At 45.6% G+C, this 24399-nt stretch overlaps 1 protein-coding gene across 1 annotated transcript in view; it reads right to left on the reverse strand.

Annotated features, from left to right (window-relative positions):
• BTAF1 (B-TFIID TATA-box binding protein associated factor 1) overlaps positions 1-24399 on the reverse strand; it is a 134831-nt gene that overhangs the window by 78038 nt on the left and 32394 nt on the right. Inside the window, exons 2-7 of the mRNA XM_068257993.1 lie at positions 18483-18606; positions 16023-16137; positions 11048-11194; positions 8517-8674; positions 6074-6210; positions 627-756 (exon numbers count right to left, since the gene is read on the reverse strand). Coding sequence (XP_068114094.1) covers positions 627-756; positions 6074-6210; positions 8517-8674; positions 11048-11194; positions 16023-16137; positions 18483-18606 — 811 coding nt within the window. The remainder of the gene's footprint in view (positions 1-626; positions 757-6073; positions 6211-8516; positions 8675-11047; positions 11195-16022; positions 16138-18482; positions 18607-24399) is intronic.

Here is a 24399-nt window from a genome sequence, read left to right on the forward strand (position 1 = left end):
ACTATCACAGACAGGAGACATCCCACATACACTATACTGTAGTGGCTGTGCAGCTGCTGTACTATCACAGACATGAGACATCCCACATACACTATACTGTAGTGGCTGTGCAGCTGCTGTACTATCACAGACAGGAGACATCCCACATACACTATACTGTAGTGGCTGTGCAGCTGCTGTACTATCACAGACAGGAGACATCCCACATACACTATACTGTAGTGGCTGTGCAGCTGCTGTACTATCACAGACATGAGACATCCCACATACACTATACTGTAGTGGCTGTGCAGCTGCTGTACTATCACAGACATGAGACATCCCACATACACTATACTGTAGTGGCTGTGCAGCTGCTGTACTATCACAGACAGGAGACATCCCACATACACTGTACTGTAGTGGCTGTGCAGCTGCTGTACTATCACAGACAGGAGACATCCCGCATACACTATACTGTAGTGGCTGTGCAGCTGCTGTACTATCACAGACAGGAGACATCCCACATACACTATACTGTAGTGGCTGTGCAGCTGCTGTACTATCACAGACAGGAGACATCCCGCATACACTATACTGTAGTGGCTTCGCAGAATTAGCATGCTGGCATTGGAGTAACTTCTTACCTCTTCAAATACAGAAGAGTTGTCTGGAACGTTATCTATTAACACTTTGGATTCTGTGGCTGGCTGACTAATGACAACATTGGTCACTTTCCGCCTCTTCTCCTCAGGCTCCCCATCTGTGCTGTCACTACTGTAGGTGAAAAAGGAGGGTTTATATCCGTATACATAAAAAAAAGGAACCAAAAGAAAAAAAAATGGTTTCCTGCATCTTTGTGACTTGAGGGAAGTCTAAGAAGCACAGCATCAAGGACTGTATAGATTACTTTTAGCAGAGTGTAGAAACTGTGCTCGGTTTCCATGCCCAAGGTCAACACTGCACTTTACACAGATCAACAGGGCACATACAAATTTACTTAACCACTCTGGCGGTATTGACGAGCTCAGCTCGTCCAGGAAAAAAACTTGGCTGAAAGCGGTATTGACGAGCCGCCAGGGAGATTTCTTGTTTCTCTGCCCCGCCGGCTGCACTTTTCCCTCATTAGAGGGATTCCCCAGGATGGCTGGATGCCTGTCAGCACGCTGTGGGTAGCGATCTGTGCTGCCCACAGCATACAGAACTAGCATCCAGCTACCCTGGGAATCCCTGTGCAGCCGGCGGGGCAGAGAATGTGTGGGGCTGTGCAGGGATTCCCCTTCTGTGCCGGCGGGGTGGGATCCCCGTACTGTGCGTGCGGGTGACCCTTTTGTGTGTTTGGGGGGGTGGGGGGGCGGGTATCCTCTTCTATGGGGCTGGTCTTGGCCGGTCGGGGACACCCCCTTCTGTGCAGGGGGGGGGGGTCCCCTTCTATGCGAGCTGTGGGTGGCCTCTCCCTCCTCTTCCCCCATCCCTCCCTCTCTGTCCCCTGTGTCCCCCCCCCCCCGCCATCCCGTGTCTCCCCCCTGTCAGAAGCCCTGCTTTACTCACCTGAGGGCTTTCTCCTGCGCCGGCCGCGATGGACACCTTCCTCTCCTCCATCGCCGAAGTCCCGGTCTGTGTAATTACAGTACGCAGCTTGGTGACGTCACCAAGCCGCGTACTGTAATTACAGAGAACGAGACTTCGCGATGGAGGAGGCGGCGCGCCACTTCCGCCGCAGGAGAAAGCCCTCAGGTGAGTAGATCAGGGCTTCTGACAGGGGGGGGGGGGGAGACACAGGATGGGGGGGCACGGGGTATCAGGATGAAGGGATGGGGGGGGGGGAGAGGAGGGAGAGGCCACCCACAGCCCGCATAGATGGGGACACCCACCTCCCCCCCACCACAGAAGGGGGTGATCCCGACCAACCACGGCTAGCCCCCATAGAAGGGGATAACCGCTAAGTGAGACCACCGTGGGACGGGGGAAGCCTTGATAGGATAAAGAGGCTTCTCCCTCTGGACGCAAGTACCCCCGGGAAACTTATTTTTTTATACAGTCTCTAACAGTGCCCATTAACTGTACAATATAGTTTGCTCAGATACCATCATTCGATCGGATTTTGTGGAATCGTATGTAATTGGAAGGTAAGCAACAATTGTTCCCATAAACAGGTAGATTAGAAAATTTCCACTCCTTGTATACGATCAGAACATCGCATTGTGATCAACAATTGTTGTGATCAACAATTCTACATTCCAATCGACCGTAGTTTTGTTTCAAGTTGATTTTCCCCACATACTGTATGGTTTTCTGTACAATTAGATTGCAAAATTATTCAAAAAAAAAAAAAAAAAAAAAAAAAAAAAGATTAAAGGCGCACCAAGATTAAAAACACTATACTTAAAATATATCAAATGGGGGGTGCTGGATGATACGCCTCCCTAATAATGACAAATTGCACTGATTCACATAAAAGAAACCGCTTTATTCGTACTCCACAACAATCAGCAAGTGATTGTTGTGGAGTACGAATAAAGCTGTTTCTTTTATGTGAATCAGTGCGATTTGTCATTATTAGGGAGGCGTATCATCCAGCACCCCCCATTTGATATATTTTAAGTATAGTGTTTTTAAACTTGGGGCGCCTCTAATCTTTTTCGAATACGATTGTATCCACTAGTTGGATGGGTGTGAACACCTATCTACAGAGAACGACCTTTTAGCCTGAGCAGGGACAGGTTTAAACTTCCCGCCTGCGATAACAGTGGTTGCCTACGTCGGCAACCTACACTTGTGAGTAATTTTCCTTTCAGATTATTCCCATAGACACACTATTGGGGCTCTCGTTTTCTTCCATTTGTCTTTATAGATTGCAAAACTGTTCGACTGATTGTATCTGAGCATAACCTTTTACTGTAACAGGCACCTGAGTGTAAACAAAAGTCTTAACTGGGTCTATGTCCAAAAGAAGTCCTGACAAAGCATATGTGACAGTGTTGAGCTTTAAAATGTACCTGAAAGGAAGAAAAGTGTCCCTATGGGGTACTCGCCTCAGGAGGGACACTGGATCCTAATGAGGCTTCAATCATCCTCAGCAGAGGTAATCCAGCGGTGGCACCCTTGAAAGTCTGCTTGTATGAGATTGCGCATGAGCACCAGCTTGCTTTCTTCAGAAAGAGCCAGATTGGGTCTGTGCTACTGCGCAAGCTGCTCGGTTATTTCCGCTGGAGCCTGAGCACAGCTAGTGTGCATGCGCAGGGAGGACACTCTTCGGGGTCCCAGCGATGGAATCAGACTGGTGGATAATGGAGAAGCCTCCTCAGGATCTAGAGGCTCCTTCCTCCGGAGAGGAGTATCCCTTATGGACACTTTTCTAGTTCACATGTTTATTTTACAATCATTACAGAATGCAGGCAGAACAGGTTTTCAGTCTTATAAATCCTGGCTGTTCTGCATTGCCGACTTTAGCCGAATGTCTGTTGGGGCCTAATTTTTAGGGATACACGTCTTGTTTTGTCACAAGCTGTATTCAACTGTATATATTGCTTGCAAGAAATTTAGATTTCCAAAAATAAAAGGTTCAACCCGAGGCTCGGTTACCATCTGCAGCCTCTGTAGGTGGACCACGTTTGGCCAACAGGAGCAGGAAGTGTAGTGTCCACCTTGATGGTCTGCTGTGGTCTGGCTGTAGCCAGGGGCAGATGCTTTATCCCTATAGGCTATGTGGGGAACACATCTGCCTGTGCGGGATCATCAATTGACTGCACAGACGATCAGTCCGCTTACCGCAACATATCCCATGGATCTGTTGCAGACTGACAAGTGTGAACGGCTCCTAAACATAAAATAGGAGCAGTTGACTGCCAGTTTTGATAAATAGTCACATGGGCAAAGTAAGCAAAATAAAAAAAAAGTCCATTTTACCGTCAAGATGGAACACGTCCACCGACAGCTCCTGGAAATTAAATGACAGCTATTCTGGTGGTCACATGAGACAGGTCATGCCCACAATCCCGTCTATTAATGCAGCATTGCCTAACTGGATCAGACTGTTTCCCACAGATGTTCTCAATGAAGTGAAAACACGGATCTTAGGCAATGAGAGACATTTTTACAAGAAATTTCAAACCACTGGCATGAAAATTAGTCGTGAGACCCAGTCCTGTGTGCAGCAGCTTTCATACGAAAGCCATGTATGACACTGCAACAGAGATAGGCCTACCAAACAGGAGTGTTCCAGAGCCACTGGTCATTATTGCAACATTCCCACAGGCCAGAGGCCAACAGGAAAACTGATCAGACTGAAACTATGCACCGTATCACAGCAAAAAGGTTAAAGGGGCACTGTGGTGTAGTATTTAGCATGCCTGCCTTGCAGCGCTGGGCCCGTGGTTTGAATCCTAGCCAGGGAACTATCTGCATGGAGTTTGTACGTTCTCCCCATGTCTGCATGGGTTTCCTCCAGGGACTCTGGTTTCCTCCCACAGCCCAAAACATACAGATACGTTAATTTGGCTTCCCCTTAAAAAAATTGGACCTAGACTACAATACATACACTACATGATAGATATGACTATGGTAGGGACTAGATTGTGAGCCCCTCTGAGGGACAGTTTTGTGACAAGACAATATATACTCTGTACTGTGGAAGATGTCAACGCTATATAAATACATAACGGGGCGTAAAAAAAAAAAAAAAAAAAAAGTACAAATTTAAAATACATGTGTGCACATGTAAAATGTTCACCTGTCTGAGTAAGTGTACAGTCACTTCAACTATATAGTGGTCATTTACAGTATTCTGACAGCACTGAATCTCAGACAGGTTTTGGACTAGTCCATCTCCTCATGGGAGAAATATTATCCTAATCCTCAAAAGTACTGTGTATGAGAAACAGGACTGGTGTGGAGTCAGGAATAGGGATGATCAATAAGATGCAAATATTTCAGAGTTCATGCAGGATTTTCTAATTTTTGATGAAAATGGACCATTCGATTTAAACCTGCATGTGATCGGCCCAATTCAAAACTGCATACAATTTGTCAGTTCATTGAAGAGCCTATTCAGTATTTTCATTCTATGGTCTTATAGTTGTCATTTAAAAGTTATAACTAACTGCCTAGTCTGTCCCTCTGAAAGCCATGCGACTGCAGGCTTCTGTTGTGTGGCCCCGCCCCCAGCCAGAAAACACCATGATGTTTTTTACAACTGGAGATAGAAAACATTGTGTTTTGCCAGTAGGGCAGTAATCTGCAAACTTGGCCCTCCAGCTGTTAAGGAACTACAAGTTCCACAATGCATTGTGCAGGTCTGACAGCCACAGTCATGATTCATAAAGGCAAATGCATTGTGGGACTTGTAGTTGCTAACAGGTGGAGAGGCAAGTTTGCAGATCACTGCAGTAGGGAGTTGTGGCTACATGACAGAAGCCTGCGGTCACATGGCATCGGGAGGAACAGACCAGATCATTATAACTTAAATGACAAGACTACAAGGCCATATAATCAAAAGGTCATTTCAGACCGATTAGGCTCCAACATGTCAATCGATATCTCAATTTGTAATTTTTTTTTTCTGGAAAAAGAGAAACACTTAAACCTATAGAAGAAAAAAAACCCAGTACCCATTAATTACATTGAAACAAAATTACAGATTTGCTTTAAAGTGGACCTGAACTCTTGCACAAGACAAGAAAAAAAAAAGAAAACGCACCCTCTGTTTTTAGAGCGTTTAACCTGTCTAATTGCCCCTTATCAAGTAATCACAAGTGTAACTTGATCTCTCAGCAGAGAAATTTGGCAAATCTCAGCAGACACACACAGGATGTGAACATGACTGCTTCCATGAAAGCAGGAAGTAGATGCTGCATATTTATTGCAGGAGCTCTGTAAGCTGTAACAAAAAGGGTTTCTTTTTAAAAGTAATTATGTGGTTTATCTTTTAGAGCAGAGAGGAAGTTCTGAGTTCAGATCCGCTTGAAATATCCGTTATGGGGAAGTGCTGACTTATGCTGCAGTTGGAGACGACAGAAGCTGAACAAGGTAAACTGAACGCTCCCTCTAGGACGGTTCCGTTTCCCAGACTACACTGAGCACTCAGGAAAATTACCTCTTTTCGTTGGTCTCAGACACATCCCGGGACCTCTGCTTGGCAATCAGCTTTGCCATCCTCTTGGCTTTATTTCTCTGCCTGTTACTCATACCTGGAAGGAATTCTGAATCGATAAACTCCGCTGCCTGGAGGGTCTGAAAATGACAAAAATCCATCAGACCCAGCAGCTTCAGACATAACACACACTGAGGACACATTTAAAAGCAGTAAAATGCAACAAGGATTGAAATACAGAACAGCCCTGCAGTGAGGAAGCTAATGTCACACAGACAGATTCTCGCTCTCACAATTTCATTACAGCGCTGTTGCTGCACAGCACACTTTCCCGCCTCTGCACAAAGCACGCTGCACTTTACAGGTTGTCTTCTCTAACGCCGTTTGGTCATTGGACAATACAGTAACTACTTCTAACTGGTACCTGACTGGAGAAGCTGCACAGATTAAAATTTCACTATTGAAACCAAATGAGTTATGCTGGACAACAGCTCCTCATAAGCCACTTCTCTATACCTGCACTGCAGTCACCATTCCCCACTCCCAGGTATAAACCTTCTCTCTCCCTTGATACTAGGCTCTCCCGCCAATTACCTGGTGCCAGCTCAGTACACCGCTCCCTTCCTCTTACCTCCTTCATATAGATCCTGCTCAACACATTTGCTTGGTGACTGCGCAGCTCACTCGTTACTTGTGGTTTTACACAGATCGATTCTCGCTCTTACAATTTCACTACAGCGCTGTTGCTCCACTTTCCCGCCTCTGCACAAAGCACGCTGCACTTTACAGGTCGCCTTTTCTCACTGGACAATAACTACTTCTAACTGGTCCCTGTGTTAATGGTTTATTATTGTGATTTTTACATGCCATTCATTTATTGTATTTGATAACTGCAGACAGATTCATATTGATAAGTTTGTCTCATTGCAGAAGAGGCACCTGATAATATGCAGATGGCTCTCTAACCCCACCTCTTTCTCTTTTTGATTTCAATTGTTTTAAGTGTCCCATTTATTTATAATAAAGGACTTTTCGTGCTTCATATCCAAGTGCAACTCCACAGCTTGCTTCTTTTCTTAGTTTACACTTCGCTTCGTACCTATCGAATCCCATTTTTTTCCCCCACAGTTACCATTGCTGCCTCAGGGTCGGGCCACACTAGACCCGGTTGCAGAACGCAATCAGCAGTCCGGGCTCCCGGTTTCAGAAACCAGAACCCCCCACAACTCGGGTTTCCCCCCGACCTGGGTCCCCTGTCAACGTCCCCCCCCCCCCCCCCTCCCTTCCAGCTGTGTGCGGCAAAAGTGAAATAAGCGAGCGAGCAGGGATGTAATTACCTCCTCTGCTGGTCCCGTGACTTCCTGCAATGCCGCCCACTAGAGGATGGCAAAAGATTCCAAAACTTGGGATCTTTCTAGAATGGCATCATGTTCGTTACAAATAGATTATCCAGGACTGGCACATAAGCCATCATGTAACCCCAGCATCCAACACTCCAACAGGCACCTTCTCTTCCTAAAAGCCAGTCTGAGATGCGAAAGAGTTCAACGTTGCATTTGGAATACAGGTTCACTGACAGAGAAAATATCTCGCCTAGTACAGCAAGAGATTTTTTTTTAACATTTATTAAAGTTCCTTCCATATAAGTGAAGTGATACAGATTAGAGTTGGAGTTACATTTCAAAAAGGAGGACCACTATCACGAAAATCATAAAATTTTAAATACAAAACACGAAATCAGTTTCTCCCTGAGTAAAAGGAGCCATAAATTACTTTTCTTCTATGTTGCTGTCACGCACAGTAGGTAGAAGAAATCTGACAGAACCAACAGGTTCTCAGCTAGCCCATCTCCATATGGGGGATTGTTAGGGTTCGGTCTATTTTCAAAAGCACTTAGTGAATGGCAGCTGCTCTGTCCAACTGGCAAACAAAAAAATGTGCAGTGAGCAGGCAGGCTGGCAAGCATTGTATAAAAATACTTTTCAGGGAGTGTCTTTCTAAAAAATAAGAGCTTTGCTGAAGAAACCCCGTGACTAGATGGATTAGTCCAAAACCTGTCAGTTCTGTCAGATTTCTACTGCCTACTGTAAGTGACAACATAGAAGAAAAATCATGGCTCTATTTCACGCTGGAAGAAACGTACGTTTACACGCATTTTAAAATGTTACAATTTTTGGCAATAGTGTTCCTTTAAGCAAGCATAACATTCTAGCACAACCCTTTGTACGCTGTCTGACCAGGTATGGCAGATGACTGTAGTGAATGTGGGAACGTGTCTAGGGCACAAAACAACCTTATAGCATGCGCTGCACGGTCAATTAAAAAAAAAAAAATTGCCACAGACATATCAAAAGTAAGTCACAATTCTGGTGACTGCATGGCAAGTTATAGACAGACTACTCAAACACAAAGCAAATGCTACCAGGAGATTGAAAGGTTCACCTACAGGTTTATTTACAAGGGTGTTGGTTGGCATGTAGTCCAAGTCTTCATCATTAAACAGCTCTTCTGTATTCATGCCAATTGCAGCTCCCACATCTAGGCCTAGCTTTCTCTGCAGCAGCTTTCTTTGTCGCGCTATCCTTTCTTTGGGGTCCACTTCCACTACAATAAGATAAAAACACGGCTAGATTACATCAATTCTCTGTACAGTTGGATGCGATTAAAAAAAAAAAAAAAAAAAAAAAAAAAAAAACACACACACACTATACATAGATGCATCTAGAAGAAGAGAATGATGCTGCACATTGCACTGTAATTGTAGTCACCGGGACAACCATGCAATCTTGTTTAAAGTGGATCTGAGATGAACTTTTACTCATTGCATAATTGTGTTCCTTTCCTATTGTTTATAGGGCATTACTCAAGCAAAATACTTTGTTTTTGTTTTAATACTCCAATTCCCTATAAAGTAAACAAGCCTCACCCACAGTTTTTCTGAGAGCCTTGGCATTTTCAGACAGTAGCAATGGCTCATGGGAGCTCTGTCTGGGCAGGAGGAGGGGGTGGTAGCCAGAGATTTCAGAGGCAGAGGGGAGGAGAGGTGCAGTGGGGAGGAGAGGAGGAGGGTTTAGGTTTGCGTGCCGAAGATGCAGATAAGCTTGCCTGTGTGTAATGCAAACAGGGCTGCTGTCGTACCACAGGAAGAAATCATATTCTATTGAAGCTATTTGCAGCTAGGATTTGCTGTGTAAACTATCTAAACTTAGATAAGATATATAGAACAAGTTACTTGTTTTAGTTTTTCATCTCTGATCTGCTTTAAGTCCACTTTAACCCTCAAAACCTTAGACTCATCCACACTCTCCATAAGAATCCTGCAGTCAGAGCGGCTACTGGCCTGAATCTCAGTGTCTCCTGGAGGCCGGTTTCCTCACATACTCGCAGTTGCCTCACCCCATAGATTACCTTCTGGGAGGGAAGATTGTTGCACGCTGCCACCTTCCCCCCCCCCCCCCCCCCCCCACACACACACACACTTCCCTGCTGTTTGCCGCTCCAGTCTCCTGTTTCACTTGATAAGTTTTACACAACATCAAGGGATGCTTCACATGGCTCTAACTTCCGGCACTGCAGGAACGCAAGTGATTTACGCCAACTACTCTTGTACCCATCACTAGGTACAAGAGTTTTGTATTTGCAGCTCCAACTCCTTTTAAAAATGGAGTCTGAAGTCAGATATAATTTAACACTTAAAAGGGATACTGTAGGGGGGGGGGGGGGAAATCGGTCGGGGGAAAATGAGCTGAACTTACCCGGGGCTTCTAATGGTCCCCCGCAGACATCCTGTGTTGGCGCAGCCACTCACCGATGCTCCGGCCCCGCCTCCAGTTCACTTCTGGAATTTCTGACTTTAAAGTCAGAAAACCACTGCGCCTGCACGCCCGTGTCCTCGCTCCCACTGATGTCACCAGGAGTGTACTGCGCAGACACAGACCATACTGGGCCTGCGCTGTGCGCTCTTGATGACATCAGCGGGATCGAGGACACGGCAAAGCAGGTGCAGTGGTTTTCAGACTTTAAAGTCTGAAATTCCAGAAGTGAACCGGAGGCGGGGCCGGAGCATTGGTGAGTGGCTGCGCCAACACAGGATGTCTGCGGGGGACCGTTAGAAGCCCCGGGCAAGTTCAACTCATTTTCCCCTAACCCCCTACAGTATCCCTTTAACGAAGGCCTCGTTCCCACTAGGCAACACAGATGGCTGTGCATTCGGGAAGCAAGTGCACGCCATCATCGTTGCTGATCCCATTCATTATAGTGAATGGCATCAGCAATGCGCTTTGCCAAAAATGCGTGCAGCAGTGCGATAGCGCATTACACTGTTGCGCAGCTCACAGTCTGACCGATAGAAGTGCTGTCTATGCACTTTTGATGTTCTTGCTGATCACACCATACGCGCTGCAGAAATGCACACAGCAGTGTGAACGAGGCCTTAGGAGAGGTAAGGCTCGGGATCCTATCGAGCCTTCCCGTTCCTCTCCTGGTCCCATCATTCCTGCACTGGCTCCCCCGATGGGTCACTGCTCTGAGGAGGAGGGGCTTAGGAAGCCTTTAGGAGCTCGAATGCTCCTCAAGACGAGCAGCTCCATACTGCGCATGTGCAAGTGAACACGCTCACGCATGCGCAGTACGGTGCATCCCGTCTGCAGGAGCACTCAGGCTCCCAAAGCCAGGCAGCACCCCTTTCCCCCGCTAACATGCGCAGTACGGTACACCGCGTCCTCAGGAGCACTCAGGCTCCCAAAGACCACACCATCCCATCTGCGCAGTACGGTGCATCCTGTCTTCAGGAGCAACGGGTTACCGAAGCCCATCTCCCCCCCGCGCAGTACGGTAAAGTTGCTAATCACAACAGGAGATGGATTTGCATTATTGGACACTTTCAAACGTTAACACCGCTAAGAGCTGGTGTGGAAGACTATCTCCCAGATAAAAATCACCACAGGGCCGTCATAATGTCTCAGATGAAATACATACCAGATTTATCCTCTTGAACTTCAAACTCCACACCAGCCGAGCCCAAGAGCGAGGCGCCATGTTTTAACAGTCTTGAAATGTCAAATCTGTCAAAGCTCAGCCTGTCCAGGACTGGAGAGTCATCGCTCGAACATTCAGAACCAGCCTCTACAAGAGAACACAAAAGTAAAAAGTTAATGGCTGGAGGGGGGGGGAGGGGGGGGGAATTGCAGTAAAAAAGTAATTACACTGAAAAGTGTCATCTAGTGGCAACCAGGGATGCTCAACTTCGGATTCGGGTGAAACCCGGATAGTTGCTATCCAGATTTTCACCCTCCTAATTACAATCAGCTGGGCGGGGGGTGTTTGGGTCAATCTTACCTCTCTTATTCGGTCCGTCCCTCGGCGCCTCCCACGATGCGCTCCAATCCGGCGTCACGTGACTATACACTTTCTCATTCAACCTGGAAGGAGGAAGGGTTTGAACTCACGTGACGCCGGATTGGAGCGCATCGTGGGAGGCGCCGAGGGACGGACCAAAGACGACGTCAGAGAGGTAAGATTGAACCTCCGCCCAGCTGATTGTAATTAGGAGGGTGAAAATCCGGATGGCAACTATCCGGGTTTCACCCGAACCAGAAGTTGAGCATCCCTGGTTGCCACTACACTTCTGCCATGATACTTTCACTCTAGTCTCCGATGTCCCACTGCAATTCCTCCACCCCCCTTCCTCTTTGTGAGGGAAGAGGCTGCATTTGGCTAGTCCTATTGAAACCTGTGTCAAAGTTTGATCAACTCTCTCACTGATCATCCTTCGTGTTCACATTCCCATTAGACCAGAGTTCCCCAACCCTGTCCTCAAGGCCCACCAACAGTACATGTTGTGCAGGAAATCACACACACAATTACAGGGTGAGGTAATTCATGTCTCAGCAAAGCTGATTAACTACCTCTGTGGATTTCCACAAAACATGCACTGTTGGTGGGCTTTGAGGACAGGGTTGGAGAACACTACAGACGGATCCACCTCAGTTCCTGTCTTTAGTGACTTGACAGGGAAGACCCTTACCAACTGGGACAAACAGACTAAACACAGTAACACTCCTTGTGTATGCTTCTCAGCAACACATCAATGTTACAGAGGCTGAAAAGCGGACAGAAGTTACAGAGGCTGAAAAGCGGACACACGCATGTTACTGTGCTCAGGCCCAAGTCAGTTTGTGTTAGTTTATGTGCTTGTGTCCACTTCTCGGCATCTGTAATGATGGGTTACTGAAGAGGCACAGACTGCAAAGAAAAACAAAATCCATATAGAAAGGCTTCACTTTAGGCCTTGTTGCAAACCAGACATGACAAATGTAGGAGACCACCACTGCCGATCCTTCAAATACTGTGTGTACACAGCTTTTTGTCTGTACATTTCCTTTGACCACCTGCCTTGCAGATTTCTGACAGATCAAACATCCCAGTGTGTGACCGACGTGAGACACTAGTTTTATGAGTAGAATTTTTTTTTATTTTTTTTTTTAAGTATACAGCAGTTCGGAAAAATGAGGCATATGAATAAAAATCAGGTGAGTAACTTTAGTCTCGTACACAAGCTAGATGGGTTCAGTGCCACCTCAGCTGAGAAGCTAGCAGGTACAGGTGTCCCTTGGGGAACAAAGATATTCCACCAGGTACTCTCACCAGATCCGGTGGCTGACTGAATCACAGATCAGCTAAGACAGCATATACATAGTATCCAGGAATTCTCCACAGCTATTGGCATCTGTAATTTAAGCACAGTGTACGGACATAGCGTAATACTGCTAGATCAAACAATCGTGGCAGCACTGCTATCCAACCTCATGCCAGGTGACCAACTCTGTGTTCCCACCACCAGCAATGTTGGTATAATGGTTAACCGCTCACCAGATGGTAACGCTGATCCCCTGAGCCGATCAGCAACATACACTTTTGATCAGAGCCTCTGATGAGTCATACTGACGAAACTAGTAAGGCGTGGCCTCTGGCGGAAGTTGCACTGGGAGACGCGATCCAGGACACGGAGGAACTTGTACAGATTGCCGAGGATTTTTATGATATGCGCTATTTGATGTCTACTTTTGTGAGTGCAATAGTAGGTTTTTAATCTTTTATTAAATACAGTATTACGCTATGTCAGCATCTGTGTTAGTTTTTTAAGGAACTTGTATCGCAGTTGGACAAAGTACCTGGTGGAATTGTACTTTGTGAACTTTTAATGTCATCTCTGTTCCTGTGAACATAGACTTTTTGAGACTGTGGACTATCTACTGTTTATGTTGAGCGCCTGCACAGACTTTCCTTTATTCTTTTAGGGAGGCATTTCCCATCCCACTGTGTGGTGATCCATGTGTATTGGTTTCATTTGTGAATCCTTTGCTTAGTTGGAGGAGCGCCTTTAACCACATTAAATGTAACACGCATAAAGATAAGTTACAAGGCTGCCACTACTGCAGTTTCACCAGCATGACTAGATCCTGACAAGCAATACTTACGAGGACTAGTGCCAAATGGAATCCTGATTTGATCTTTCGGGCAACAGTTTCTGGGCAGCACTGTACAGAAGCCCTACACACCTATAGCTTGGATGAGATGACCCCGCAACCCGAGTCCCTTGCCCATGCACAGGGCTGTGGAGTCGGTACAAAAATCCACTGACTCAGACGCCTCTAATTTGCATATTACAATCTTGTTGATTGAAAGTATGTAACATGAAATTCATCTCTTAACTGCCAACGCTTAGGAATTTTAAAAGACAACTGAAGTGAGAAGGATATGGAGACTTACCAAGGACTAGTTTTAGTCTATGACTAAGACCTGGTCCACACTAGGTCCGGAAACGTATCCGTGGCTGCGTTTTTCAAACCTGATGAAAAAACAGAGTCCCGGATACTAATGTTCAAAATAGCAGCCAGCCTCACCCAAGTAAAAAAACGGATCCGTCTGCGTTTGCGGGGACCCGTTTTCAAAACCTGAACGGAAGGTCCGGATCTGCTGCATTTTCACGCAACGGATCAAGACCACGGATACACGCAGGGGTAGTGGAAAGCAATGAGAAAACGCATCTCCAGCTCCACAGGCAAAAAAACTGATGTGAAAACGGATAGCCTGAGCTTTATGATTGGCCCAAAAAAATTCTCCCACTCCTTCCTAATGATGGAGACGTTTTCTGTCAGGGAAAAACTGAACGGAAACTGATGCAAAACTGATGCACTTTCATCAGTTTGCAGTACGGTGGGTACTTCCCCTAATCTTCCCCTGATCCGGACTGCAGTGTCCGTCCTGCAACTGTGTCTAGTGTGGACCTAGCCTAAAGGGAATAAATATGGCAGAGTACTAGTAAAAGGTACAGACTGGAACAAAGAACATCTATCAGACCCTAGGCAATGTAAGTGTGGGTACATGTAAGAGTGATGTGCAGGTACTCTGCAGGGAAATAAGGAGAGTCTTCCTCTATTACACATTCTTCATGCACAATCTGAACAAGGTTTATGGGCGATTGAACACAGAGGTGTTGTCTATGTGCACAACATTCTCAGTGGATTCCCTGCAGCTCTGTGGAGAGTGCATATGTATAGTACTACTGTGTAACAAAGTAAACCTGAGACAGATGAAATTAAAGTTTTATACATACCTGGGGCTTCCTCCAGCCCCCTTCAAGCTAATTAGTCCCTCGCTGTCCTCCTCCGCCACCTGGATCTTCTGCTATGAGTCCAGGTACTTGAGCCAGTCGGGCGTAGTGCGCATGCTACACCTGCGCAGCACTATTGCGCAGGTGAAGAACGCTCCTGGCTGTGGAAGCGGCATGCGGCCAGACTGCGCTGACTGGCTGAATTACCAGGACTCATAGCAGAAGATTCAGGTGGCGGAGGAGGACAGCGAGGGACTGATTAGCCTGAAGGGGGCTGGAGGAAGCCCCAGGTATGTATAAAAAAAAAAAAAAAAAAAAAAAAAAAACAACTTTTCTTTTCATCCTTGTCAGGTACCCTTTAATTCGTAGTCACCAAACCAAATTTTAACATATCAAAATTATTTGATTTCATGAGCAAAGAGTGCGTACATTTGCATAAATCAGAATCAACGCAGAATTATTTCCAACTCATTGACCATCTCTATTAGGGACACTGCTACACATCAGGCTTTATACTTACAGGATAGGCAGGTAGGGGCGCGCGTGCGTGCGTGTGTACACACACATCATATATACAGTCACAATCAGATGTGTATATCTGACTTTAAAAATACAGGGACTGCTTTATTGAAGCGGCACAAGTAACTAATTTTGATTGGTTTATTTCATTTTTGTGGACTAAGCACAGCTATTACTGTATGTATAAATTATTTATGATGACTATTATCTGAGAAATAGAACATTTTATCATATTTTCTATTTTAATTACAGTTTACATTCTTTAGGAGTCGGAGCATTTTTTCCCGACTCCAGGCACCCAAAATTGCCCCGACTTCGACTCCACGACTCCGACTCCACAGCCCTGCCCATGCATCAGGGCCAGCTTACACATACTACAATCCATTCTTAGCATAAGCACCTTCTAACAGTGGGTGTACGTCCTGCTTAACAGAGTATGAACACACTTGAATATTCTAGTGAGAGGTTCAGCATTGCAGTCAAGCTATTCTTTTCTAAGGGTTAGGTTTGTAAATCATGACAAGATTGGTGCATAAGGATGAGAGAACCCATCTTAGGCGATTGCGCTTCAGATGGTTGCAGATAGCAGGAAGAGAAAAAAAAACGGACTAGGCCAGAGACACTGCACAATGAGTAGTCATGCACAAATAAAACAGACCTCTAAACCTGTCCGTGCCTTGCTGCTCTGAAATACTGTAGGATTTGCTGACTTTAAACCGAGAAGGTCTACAAAAGTCTGGAGGCTGAACTTCTATAGAATTCCTTGCTTTGCCAGAGCCTGAACTGACGGCAACGAAAGCGGTCTACATGATCTCATACCTTTCTTTGGCCTGGTGGCCGGTTTCCACTGAGGAACATTCTTCACAATCGCCTCTACAGCCTGACCAGCTGCTATACGTGTATCCCAGTTAGAGCTACGTAGGAAGATCAAGACCTAAAAAGGGAGAAAAGAACAGAACCATATGTAATCCTGCAGAGAGTCCATTTGTGCAATCCCTGGTAAACTAGGTCTTAATTTAGAAAAGATAAATATTTGTTTTAAACATACAAGTGTGCCAGCATGTGGTAATGGTTACAAATCACATACAGCGGCTCAAATAATTGTTGCCCCCAAATGATTAGTGATAGTTTTGAAGCGATCCCCTAAGCAGAGACATTGCCAGCTGGGTAGTCCAGTGGCCCACCGGAGTAGCAGGAAATACACAACGGTAGTGATGCAGAGAAGACAGACAGGACTTCTTGCTCCTGGGGGCGCTGTTGCGGCTCTCCGCACGGAAATAGACGTTCTCTGTTGGGTCCGCTCTACTGCGCAGGCGACTTGCTCCTGCGCAGTAGAGCAAGCCAACAGCGATCGGCAATTTCCGCCAATCTCCGAGCGGAGAGCGGATACTGCGCCTGCGCTGGAGCCGGGGAGGTAAATATTTGCATCCCCGCTGTTCGGAGGGCCAGAGCGAGACCGCCCTAGGACACAGGACGACGGGGGAAGCCTCGATAGGATCCAAAGTTTACTCTGCTTCAGGTATACTTTAAATGTATGCTGGCACACTATGTGCTTGAGTCGAGGCAGCACCCCAACAGACTACAGAACTGTCTGCCAAACCCTTTCACAGTCCTTGAACCTACACAATGCTTCCTTGGCACGCTTCCCCTTAAAGAGACTAACAAAAATTACAACGTTTTTCCTACCCTCCTACAAGTTCCTAAACCTGTTCTAATGTGCTCTGGCTTACTGCAGCACCTTCTACTATCACTGTCTCTGTAATAAATCAATGCATCTTTCCCCTGTCGGACTTGTCGCCCTATGTCTGGAAGGCTGCCAACTCTTCCGTGCTGATCTGTTATGCACACCCCTTTCCAGGCCACTCTATGCACACTCCACTGTTATTTACATAAGCCAGCAGAGTCTCTGCTATCTTATCAGTGATAGAAGAGAGCTGGATAAAAATCCTCCTCTGTTAGGCTGTGAAAGGAGCTGGGCTGACACATACTGAGGAATTACAGACAGGAAGAAAGGATCAGCCTCTCACTAGTATTCAGTGCATGAGAGCTGCAGGGGACAGAAGGTAAACACACAAGTGATCTCTTGAGATATCTTGAGATACAAAAGGAAGGCTGTATACAGCCTGCTTGTGTATGGATGTATTTTCTGTGTATGGACATACTGTACATCAACCTGCTTCCTGTTTTGGTGGCCATTTTGTTTGTTTATAAACAAACTTTTTAAAACCGTTTGACTACTTTTAATGCGGCAGGGAGCGGCGAAATTGTGTCAGAGGGTAATAGGAGATGTCCCCTAACACACTGGTATGTTTACTTTTGTGTGATTTTAACAATACAGATTCTCTTTAAGTATTTCATTTGTAGCAGGAAATTATTAAACCAGACCCTGAATTAAATCTAAATACACAAAATTATCCCTCTATACTGAATCACATAAATTAAAACATAACGTTTATTATATATTATTATGAAAACTGGCTAGCTAGGTAATATGCTAATAACTTGCAAATATTGCTGGACCAACTCTGTCAGAGAGAAAATAAGGAGATGGCTATATTGCCAGCTCTGGTCCTATCGCAATATGGATAATTGTTACATTACACAACCCCCACCAAACAACCCGACATGTTTCACTTCTAACTGAAGCTTTTTCAAGGGAAAAGTGCTTAAAAAGTGCTATTAGTGATAAGGTGCAAAAATAACATTTTTAAAAACAAGTTACAGATATAGCCTGTCGGCTAGTAACATAGTAGCAGCCAGCTACTGCTACTATGTTACTAGCCGACAGGCTATATCTGTAACTTGTTTTTAAAAATGTTATTTTTGCACCTTATCACTAATAGCACTTTTTAAGCACTTTTCCCTTGAAAAAGCTTCAGTTAGAAGTGAAACATGTCGGGTTGTTTGGTGGGGGTTGTGTAATGTAACAATTATCCATATTGCGATAGGACCAGAGCTGGCAATATAGCCATCTCCTTATTTTCTCTCTGACAGAGTTGGTCCAGCAATATTTGCAAGTTATTAGCATATTACCTAGCTAGCCAGTTTTCATAATAATATATAATAAACGTTATGTTTTAATTTATGTGATTCAGTATAGAGGGATAATTTTGTGTATTTAGCAGGAAATTACTCTGGTTCAAACAAACATGCTCAAAGAAGTTTGCCATCTTGTCAACTGGGATTAAAGATGTAGTTTTCTAAGTGATTAGTTGCACCCTTTGTAACCAGTAATTACTTGATACGACTATTGGAATAGGAATTCGGAAATGGGCTTACTTTAGCCAACAGGTTGCTAAGTTCATGTGGGTGGAGCTTGACCACTTCTCCAAGCTGCTGTGCGGCTGCTTTTCGTGTGACTGGAGTGGTTCCTGTGTCCAGTAATATGAAGAGTCTGTCCAGCCTAGAAGACAAAATTAACTTGAGATCAAAAGGGTTTTGCAAACCAGCTTTATTCATAATATAAGTAACCAGGTATCAGCTAAGTAAATGCAAATTCAGGTGTCTCACACGCACGGTTGAATCAAACTTAAAACAAAAACATAATAAATGATATAATGAATTGTACTTGTAGTATGGATAATAAGTAGAACAGCTGCAAAGAAAAAAATTTTATTTTCAGTTATACTGTATATAGGTTTGTTTGTTTTTAAACATTGTATCATACGGTCAGTTTTAAAACCACACTATATTGGAAGCTAAAAAATAAATAAAAATCAAATAAAAAAATCCAGGAACAGTGATCCTTTGAACTTTCCTGCAGTACAACGTTAAACAGCTGGAGAGACAGCTTGAGATAAAAGGACCACCATTGCGGAAAAAAAAGTAAGAAGTTAAATTCTGACAGAACCCACAGGTTTTGGGCCAGTCCATCTTACCACGGGGTAAGCCGCCAGAGGGTGCCACTCAGGCCCTGCTTGGCCGATTTACATAATTTTCTTTGCTACACGCAGCTAGCACTTTGCTAGCTGCGTGTGCATAACGATCGCCGTAGAGCTGTACAGTACTGGCCAAAAGTTTTAAGAATGACTCAAATACTGATTTTGACAAAGTTTGCTGCTTCGGTGTTTAGAGAGAGAAGCGTATAACACTGCCAGTGCAAGGCAGATAGAAATTGGAGTTTCATCACACAAAAAAAAAAAATAATAATAATAATATAATCTGGTGCAGATTAACAGCGTATCAGAAGGAATGTATACATGCAAGGTGCGTACAGAGAACAAAAAAAAAAAAAAAAAAAAAAAAACACCCATAGACAGAGGACATGTATGCATGAATATTCATCTTTCCACCAATTTATATCAAGTGAAATTTAGCAGGAGCTTCCCTATGTAGGCAAACTAATTTCTTATATTGAAGGACAAGATCTACCCTCAATGGCCATCCCTGATATGTGGGTAGATCAGCTGAGTAATATCTCTTGCCTATATAAACAAAAGAAAGGCGGACTCCGGCACACTCCTTGAAGTTCCTCTTTATTTAGTCACGACGTTCCAAGTATACATATGCCCCCTCTCGCCGACTTCCTGGTTCCCCCTAGTGACCGGCTCTTACCATGATGTCATCAGTAAGAGCCGGTCCGGCCACTAGAGGGAACAGGGAAGTATCGAAGAGGACTGACGCTCTGCGTTCCACGGAAAGGTGAGTAGATACTCATGCAGGGGTGAGCGGAGGAGGCACGGGGGACGGAGGGGGCCGCGGGGGGGGGGGGGGGGGTTTGGCGGTGAGCGGAGGAGGCACGGGGGGGGGGGGACGGAGGAGGCCGGGGAGGGGGGTTGGCGGTGAGCGGAGGAGGCATGGGGAAGGCCCCTATACCTACCTAAAGGCCCGTATACCTACCTACCCATCTACCTACAGGCCCCTATACCTACCTACCCACCTACAGGCCCCTATACCTACCTACCTAAAGGCCCTTATACCTACCTAAAGGCCCGTATACCTACCTAAAGGCCCCTATACCTACCTACCCACCTACAGGCCCCTATACCTACCCACCCATCTACCTACAGGCCCCCCTACCTACAGGCCACTATACCTACCTACAGGCCACTATACCTACCTACCCACCTACCTAAAGGCCCCTATACCTACCTACACTTAAGGCCCTATACCCGGCTACCTATACTGAAGGTCCCTTTACCTACCTAAAGGCCCCTATACCTACCTACCTAAAGGCCCCTATACCTACCTACATACCTACCTATACTATACCCTATATACCTATACTGAAGGTCCCTTTACCTACCTACCTACCTATACTGAAGGTCCCTTTACCTACCTACCTATACTGAAGGCCCCTATACCTAGTTAACTACCAATACTGAAGGCCCATATACCCTGCTACCTTTACTGAAGGCCCATATACCCTGCTACCTTTACTGAAGGCCCATATACCCTGCTACCTTTACTAAAGGCCCATATACCCTGCTACCTTTACTAAAGGCCCATATACCCTGCTACCTTTACTAAAGGCCCATATACCCTGCTACCTTTACTGAAGGCCCATATACCCTGCTACCTATACTGAAGGCCCATATACCCTGCTACCTATACTGAAGGCCCCTATACCCTGCTACCTATACTGAAGGCCCCTATACCCTGCTACCTATACTGAAGGCCCCTATACCTTGCTACCTGTACTGAAAGCTACCCATATTGAAGGCACCCATACCTAGCTAGCTATACTGAAGGCACCTTTACCTCGCTACCTATGCCTGGGTACCTATACTGCGGGCAACTATACCATGGATCGCACAATTCTTATGTGCAGGATTCGTTAGATTCGGGATTCGAAAGGTTCAAGATATTCAAGAACCTTTTTAGATTCGGATCCGGAGAAATTGTGGATTCGTCCCATCCCTAGTTACTTACCCGATTGACTAATTCATTCACAGGGAATGTTCTGCCTCCCTCAATTCATGGCCATGTTTCCAAAGCTCTTTGGATACCTCCCATCTGCCTTGCCATTGCCCACCACCAGTTAAGCACTCACCAATTAGGCCACAGCTGCCAAGCTGGGGGGCGGGTGAGGCAATGCAAATGGGTGTGGCTAGAGGCTCAGCAGAACATTGGAGGGAAAACAAACCAGCCACATTTCGAGGGAAGGGGAGGAGCACACCTGAACGAATGATTTACAGCCAATTGGATAAGTAATTAACCCGACACCGCCCCTATCCTGCATCACATTACAGGCTCTGTCTTTTGTAAATATAGAGTACAGTAATCTTAAAGCAGTATTGTCACCATAAGAATCAAATTTGAGCAACTGGTCTGAGTGTAGTAAGTGATAAAGATGCTAATCCTGCATTCAAAACTTGCAAAACTTTCTGCTGTTATGGTTTGTAGTTATCACATACTTTAGGGGCGCTGAAACTTTAGTAGTCAGTGCCAAACAGTTGAATGCTGGAGGTTCTTGTTATCTATTATATATTCCTCCTCTTCCATTTCCCCGCCTAGCTTCTTATCTGAAACACCTCTGCTCACTTGTGTTTACAAGCAAGGCTGAGGGGACTCAGCGATTGGACGAGAAAAAAACCAGTGCAGTTCCTAAGATACACCTCAGTGGGAGTGTCTGAAGACTCTGGGAGGAGGGCAGCTAATGAATACACAATTAGCGAGAGAAGAAGGGGGGAGGGGACAAGAGTCATAAAGGATAGGATGTCAGCATTAGCTTGGCAAGGTGGCCACTGCCTAGAAAAGGATTTTCTGCTTTTCCTTTATAAAATTCACAGGAATCATTACGTGGATAGCACAATACATCTGTTGTTATGTAAGTAGAAGTAGTATTTGTCTACTTATATATGTGTTTTTTATTTCTAGGTTAGCATGGGTGTCGCTTGTTCTTTAAACACATGCTCCAATACAAGTTTTCATTCCGTGAGGGGTTAATCCTTAGCCTGTCCACCCTCCAGTCAATCCACAGAAGAAATTATATAAACAGGTCATTTTCCCAGGATACATGTAGGAGCTTTTATTTTTATCCCTACATCAATGTGAACAGAGCAAATATACAATAGAGGCCTATGTGAGCTGAGAAAGAAGTGATGCAAATACAGTCTATTTTTAACTGAGCAAACCTCCTGCAACACTTTAAAAAACGATGCTAACACTTTTACAAGTGAAGGAAAGACACCAGGTGGCCGGGAAAAGCGGGAGTCACTCGCCTAGCTGTTTACACATTGCGAGCAAACAAGGCTGCTGCCAGCCTGCAGGTATCCTGCCGCTAGAGGTGACGTAGGTGTGCGCCATGCAGAAACATTACGGCAAGACAAAGATGGCTCATAATGGAAGAGCAGATTAGATGTTGACGTACGGTAAATAGACACCTGGAAGGTCACCCTATAAATCCCAACAAATGCATCAAACCTATTTGCCAGAGTGAAAATAAAGGGTTTGTTTTTCCAACAAGGACTGAGCTCATCTACAGAACAGGAACAAGAACAGGTGCGTTTTAAAATAGATGATAGAGGTAACATTTTATAACCAATCCATACAGAATGTAGATCTTAAAGGGAATCTGAAGTGAATATAAACTTAAAATAATGCACTGTATGTGTAGTACAGCCAAGAAATAGAGTAGCAAAGAAATGAGTCTCATATGGTTTCCAGTACAGGAAGAGTTAAAGAGACTCTGAAGTCTCAAAATTCACATTTTTATTTAGCAAATCCCTTTAACATCATTGCCCTAAGTAAAACGCTGCATCCCCGTGGCTGCACACCAGCTAAATCCACACCAGCTAAATCGCCCCTAACATGACACACTCCAGCCCCCCCCCCGCAAAATCCACTGCTTCCTTTTTCGTGGATTTTACTGCCCCAGGCGGCAGAGCTTTCAGCTGCAGCTCTGCCTCCAGTGCGTAGCTCCACCTCTCCCCCGCCCCTCTTAGTGAAAGAAGACAGAGGGGCAGGGGAGATGCAGCGATCCGCGCTGATAGACGCATGTAGAGTCAGAGCTGCAGCCAAAAGCTCCGCCTCTCACGGAAGCGCTCCCCACAGTGTGCCCCGGGGAGTTTAGTCAACGTGAATTTTATGAGAAGGAGGGGGCTGCCCTAATGGGTGGAGGTAGGGAGTTCCATAGTGTTGGAGCAGCTCTTGAGAAGTCCTGGAGGCGTGCATGGGACTGGGTGATGCGGGGGGCAGTTAGGCGAAGTTCATTGGAAGAGCGGAGTGAGCGGCTAGGTGTGTACCTCTGAGTAAGATCGGAAATGTAGGTTGGACAGGTTTTGTGGACAAATTTGTAGGTCAGACAGTATCTTGAATCTGATTCTGGACTGGATAGGAAGCCAGTGGAGGGATTCAAGGAGGGGATCCGCCATGGTGGAGCGATGGGAGCAGTGGATAATTCTGGCTGCCGCATTCATGATGGACTGCAGTGGGGCTGTTCGGGTCATAGGGAGACCAGACAGCAGGGCATTGCAGTAGTCAAGGCGGTAAATTATGAGGGCATGGATGAGGAGTTTGGTGGTGGCAGAGGTCAGGAAAGGGCAAATCTTACAAATGTTACAAAGGTGGAAGTTGCAGGACTTTGTGAGGTTTTGGATGTGGGGAGTAAAGGAGAGTGCGGAGTCCAGGGTGACACCCAGACAGCGGGCTTGAGAGGTAGGGTGAATGGTAGTGTGGTTAACAGTGACATGCACATCTGGGAGGTTTATGGATGTCCGGGGTGGGAAGATCATAAATTTCGTTTTGTCTAGGTTTAGTTTCAGGAACCTAGCGGACATCCAGGAGGAGATGGCTGATAGACAGGAGGAGACCTTGTCCATGGTAGTGGATATGTCAGGGGTGTGGAGGTAGATCTGGGTGTCATCTGCATACAGATGATAATTAAAACCCATGGAGGAGATAACCTTGCCAATGGAGGATGTGTATAGGGTGAACAGTAGGGGGCCAAGGACCGAACCTTGGGGGGACTCCCACCGAGAGGTGGTTGGGGGTGGATGAGGACTCATTGAAGGCGGTCGTGAAGGAGCAGTTGGAGAGGTAGGATGAAAGCCAGGACAGGGCAAGATCGTGAATGCCCATGGACTGGAGGGACTGGAGGAGTAGGGGATGATCTACTGTGTCAAAAGCTGCTGAAAGGTCAAGAAGGAGGAGAATGGAGTATTTACCTTCAGCTTTAGCTAAGGCAAGGTCATTGACCACTTTGGTGAGAGCAGTTTCGGTTGAGTGGGCAGGCCGAAATCCAGATTGCGGTGGG

Source organism: Hyperolius riggenbachi, chromosome 10 (genome assembly GCF_040937935.1).
Source record: "Hyperolius riggenbachi isolate aHypRig1 chromosome 10, aHypRig1.pri, whole genome shotgun sequence".
NCBI lineage: Eukaryota > Metazoa > Chordata > Amphibia > Anura > Hyperoliidae > Hyperolius > Hyperolius riggenbachi.